This window comes from Populus nigra, chromosome 7 (assembly GCF_951802175.1).
Source record: "Populus nigra chromosome 7, ddPopNigr1.1, whole genome shotgun sequence".
NCBI classification, from domain to species: Eukaryota; Viridiplantae; Streptophyta; class Magnoliopsida; order Malpighiales; family Salicaceae; genus Populus; species Populus nigra.
Window position 1 is genome coordinate 14174466 of NC_084858.1, and position 4931 is coordinate 14179396.

General features: G+C 36.1%; 1 protein-coding gene across 1 annotated transcript; it reads left to right on the top strand.

Moving 5' to 3' along the window:
• Positions 1 to 4931, top strand: LOC133699998 (probable dolichyl pyrophosphate Man9GlcNAc2 alpha-1,3-glucosyltransferase). The gene is made up of 6 exons (XM_062123549.1): positions 1 to 692; positions 790 to 976; positions 1070 to 1177; positions 3550 to 3711; positions 3939 to 4191; positions 4271 to 4931. Exons 1-6 carry the CDS (start codon positions 283 to 285, stop codon positions 4720 to 4722), a joined length of 1572 nt encoding a protein of 523 aa, XP_061979533.1. The 5' UTR covers positions 1 to 282; the 3' UTR covers positions 4723 to 4931.

Sequence of the window (4931 nt, forward strand, 5' to 3'; positions counted from 1 at the left end):
AGAAAAACAAATAGCCCAAAAACTCACAACCCTTTCCGTTAAGCCTCGGCCTGCCCAGCCCTTCACCAAAAGAAAGAAAAGTTTGCCGTTTAGACTTTCTTGTACGGTTGTACCCTGAGCACCAGCCATCCTCCGGCCTCCAATCTGCTCCGTCCTCACCCATCATGACTGCTGATCCACCCAAATCCATTGTCAAAAACTCCAGAATTTCACCCACCAGAACCCATTAACAACCCATAAAAACATCAGGTAATTTCCATTCCAAAAAGAAAAGAAACAAAAATGGAAAAGGAGAGAAAGAAGGTCCAAAAACCCAAGCCAGAAACTGAAAGCAACAATCTTTATGACATCTCCTGCTTGTTTTTTCAAAAAGGAATAATGGGCTCATTTCTTGTAATCAGCATCTTCAGTCTCCTCCTCAGAGTTTCAGTTTCTCTCCATTCATATTCAGGTGCAGGCAGTCCACCAAAATTTGGTGACTTCGAAGCTCAACGTCATTGGATGGAGATTACAACCAATTTACCAATTAAAGATTGGTACTTTAACACTACTAACAATGATTTAAGTTATTGGGGTCTCGATTACCCTCCATTAACTGCTTATCAGAGTTACTTTCATGGTCTTATCCTCAAGTATTTTGATCCAAATTCAGTTTCACTGTTTACTTCTCGTGGTTATGAGACACATTTCGGGTAAGGATCATAACCCATTTGTCAATTTTTGTTCTTTTTATGTTTTGTTGAGTTTTTAGTTGTATTGGGTATTGAATGTTTTGTGTTTTGTTTGCAGGAAATTGCTAATGAGGTGGACAGTTTTATCATCTGATTTGCTGATATTTTTCCCTGCTGTGCTTTATTTTATTTTTGTTTATCACGGGGGTAACGGGTCCGGTGGAGATCAGAGTGATGTAGCATGGCACATTGCTGTTATTTTAATCAATCCATGCTTGATCTTAATTGATCATGGCCATTTTCAGGTTTTGAATACAGTTCGTGCTTGTCTTTTGTTATGAGTTTATTGAATTGTGAGGTATGTGATTATTCTTCTATTTTATATGGTTTTGTTTCAGTATAATTGCATCAGCTTGGGCCTTACTTTAGGTGCTGTTGCTGCTGTTCTCTCACGGAAAAATCTTTTAGCTTGTGTTCTGTTCTGTCTTTCTCTTAACCATAAACAGGTGCTTCTCCTTTTTTTTTATTCTTTTTTTTTTTTGCATTGCATGAATTATTTATTAATTTAGAAGGGCCTTCTGTTGGTGTTTAACTAGTTTGAAGACAAGTGATATATGTTCTTTGACCCCATATGCTCACATACCCAAGGTCTGTATTTGTATGTGCTCAACAAATAATTTAATCGGAAATGGTGACATTTTACTAGTTAGCTTAGCAAATTGTAAATAAATGTTGTTTCCTTCAAAATTTAAGGGCAGTTAACCTATAAAGTTAAATTAGGTTGGATGAGAGCTGTGATAATGCGTTTAGCAGGAAATTTGCTCAATGAGCTCTTTTGAGGGTTTGTTAGAAAGTGTATGTTTGTCTTCGTTGAATAAATGCAACATACAAGTTTATTGGTGTTTAGCAGGAAATTGGCTCAAGGAACTCTTTTGAGGGAGCATGAGGAAGTTTGTGACTTCATTGCATAATCTCTCTTCAATATACAAGTTACTTGCTGTACAGTATAATTTCTATGTCTGGACTTAGCGTGAAGTCTTGTAATGTTTTCCATCCATAAATCTAAGGACCTTGCACTTTTTGGATAAGTAACTCCCTTATCATGTGTCATAAACAGAGTGAATATTTTGCATTGCCAATGTCTGACCACATTGATAAAAGGCTGGAAGAATAATGAGCTAGCAATGTTAACTACTTTAGCACAATTGCTTAACTGTGGCCAGGTTGGATGGGGAATCTGATTAGGAATGTGTAGTGACTATTGAGTGGGTGCTCAATGCTGTTTTGTTTCCTGGTTCAGAGTTTGAATGCAGTTTATATTCTAATTGTGAAAATGGTAGTTCCTGCTGACTGAACAATGTGATTCCATGATTGAGAGGCTTGCTAATTGTTAATATCTGTTGGAGAATTATAGAAGTCATAGCTGAGACTATTTGTCTGAAGGTTTTTATTTTTATTTTTAAATGAAGGCATATCTGGTTTTCTACTCATAATGCATTGGGCTCTGTAATGTTGCTTGGAGGGGTTTTAGCCAGTGTCTGTTTATTGATTCCCATCAGTATATATAAAAGACCCGACTCGAATATCCTTACCGCTGGATTTCCAAGAAGCCCAATTACATAAGACAATAAATAGATATCTTTCGACTTTAGTTGTCTATCTGTACTTTCTTAATTTGCATTCCACTTTGGAATATGTAAATGCCTGAACTGCCCCGGTTGGGAATATACATTAAATAATTACATAATATCATTAATCATAATAGACCTATCAACCATCCTGATGCGCATTTGAACATCTCATGTTTGAGTCCTTGTGACTCTTGATGTTGGCTGGCTTCTTTCTTTTTACTGCATATTGTATCTTCAAGGTAGATTGCAAACAACTCTTGTTGTTTATGATGTGCAACTTGCATGAATACACAAGAAGATTTAGTTACAGCAATTGCCATATTTCTGGTGCCAACCCTGTTATTACCAGTCTTTCCTTAATTATGTGAAATGTTCTAAGGAATTCACTCATAGATTAAACCAATAAATACATAACACTTGGGTGAATTCAAACATCAACGTCCATTTTCTTTTAGACACTGTCGCAGCACTATTGGCCTAGTCTTAGTTGGTACACTAAGTCCATCTGACAATTTTTCCAATTACACATACCAAACTTTTCATAGAACCCATTGTCATTTTGAATCTTTATCATTTCATACATGTTTTCTTTTCCTTTCTAATTTCTTTGCATGTTCATAAAGATTTTTAATTTTCATGCTTCTCATTCTGGGATATGGATTGCCCATTTCTTATGGAGAAATAAGTGTATGACATTGCTTTTCCATAAATTAGATGATAATATATTTGAACACCAGTAATATTTACTAATAGTTTGTAACACTGACTGCCAAAAAGTGAGAAATGCTGAGCAGAAAAATATAGAGAATGATGGGATCTTGAAAATCCTAATTTTCCATATGCATCGATATTTACTGAGTACAGACTTTTATCTATAGTAGCTTTGTCTGCTGCACTTCTTAAGCTAGTGTAAGTGCAATATCGAAGAAACTACTGATGAAGGTGGATCTAGTCTAGTAACAACCGTTTTCTTTCACTGGATTCCACCATCTGCATGTTGTCTGCATACAAAGCCATATATATTTAATTTTTTTTGGGGTGGGGGTTAATGTATTTATTCTGAGATGACAGATGATTTCTGCATAATGAGAAACAAAGAAGTAAAAATAATGAATGCTTTTTATATCCTTCCCAACTAAATTAAATCATAATTTCTTATTATTCTTCTTTTTACTTGTCCAGACTTGTTATTAGGTTGATGTTAATTATAAATTCTAAAGGTGATGTTTTTCTGTGTTTTCTTCCAGATGAGTGCATATTATGCTCCTGCGTTTTTCAGCCATCTGTTTGGTAGCTGCCTAAGGCGTAAGAATCCCCCACTTGAGGTTTTAAAATTGGGCTTGGCTGTCCTAGGAACATTTGCTATTGTTTGGTGGCCGTATCTTCATTCAAGAGATGCCCTTTTTGGGGTATGAAGCAGTATTAATATTGTTTGAAAAAGTTTTTTGGTCCTTGTTTTATTTGTATTGGCTTACACATGTAACTCATTCCATAGTTTTACCTTAGCAGTTCACACTTAACATGTTATATGAATATGTTGATAAACGAACCAAAACGTTGATGGTCATCATTCTTCTCTGAAGTTGATTGTTATACTCAAGCACAACTATTTACTTCAAGTTGGTGCTTGGTACAGGTTCTTTCACGTCTTGCTCCTTTTGAGAGAGGGATATACGAAGATTATGTGGCTAACTTTTGGTGCAGTACCTCAATTTTAATTAAGTGGAAGAGATTATTTACAACACGTTCTCTGAGATTTGTCAGCTTGGTTGCTACTATATTGACTTTTCTGCCTTCAATGATTCAACAAATATTGGCTCCGAGCAGTAAAGGTTTCCTTTATGGGTTGCTGAATAGTTCTTTTGCGTTCTACTTATTTTCATTCCAAGGTACGTAGGACTTTCTCTGATATTATATATTTTTATATGATCTCATGTGTAACTAGTATTTGAGTCACTATTATTGCAGTTCACGAGAAGTCTATTCTGCTGCCGCTTCTGCCTGCAACCTTGTTGGCAATGGAATTGCCTGGTGTGCACTCTATGTTATTAATGCTTTGTGCATTGCTCTCTATGTTTCCTCTTCTGTGTCGTGACAAACTGGTTGTGCCCTACATGGCTCTTTATGCTTCTTCCATCCTTCTTTACCTTGCACCCAGTGGAAGAAGGCAAATTAAGAAGCATCTCTCTAGGCCTATGATCACATTCTCAATTGTGATGATTCAATTTCTGTGCTCTCTTATTTTTCATATTATATACTTAACCATTCGCCCTCCTGAGAAGTATCCTTACCTTTTTGAAGCAATGATCATGAATTTCTGCTTCTCTCATTTATTGGGCTTTTCTGTTTACACCAATGTAAAGCAATGGATGCTGCCAAGACAATTTACATCTGGAGACAAAGAAAAGAAACTTAATTGATTTTTGTGTTTTTTGGTTTAGGTTCCTAGCATTAGCATTTAGAATCTTGTTGCCGTGCTGGTGGGGGCACAGATCTAGAGATGGAAGGGGCATATATGTAAAGCATATGCAGGCTGAATAACTATTACAGTGAAACATATCTCAACTGAATCATGTAGCTCCAGTCTCCCATTTATCATTTTGCTCAATGATGATTTGCATTTGCGGTA

Coding starts and splice junctions, on each gene's coding strand:
- LOC133699998 (XM_062123549.1), top strand. CDS start 283: ATGGAAAAGGAGAGAAAGAAGGTCCAAAAACCCAAGCCAGAAACTGAA. Junction 3,712..3,938: donor CAAGAGATGCCCTTTTTGGG/GTATGAAGCAGT, acceptor TGCTTGGTACAG/GTTCTTTCACGTCTTGCTCC. Junction 4,192..4,270: donor CTACTTATTTTCATTCCAAG/GTACGTAGGACT, acceptor CTATTATTGCAG/TTCACGAGAAGTCTATTCTG.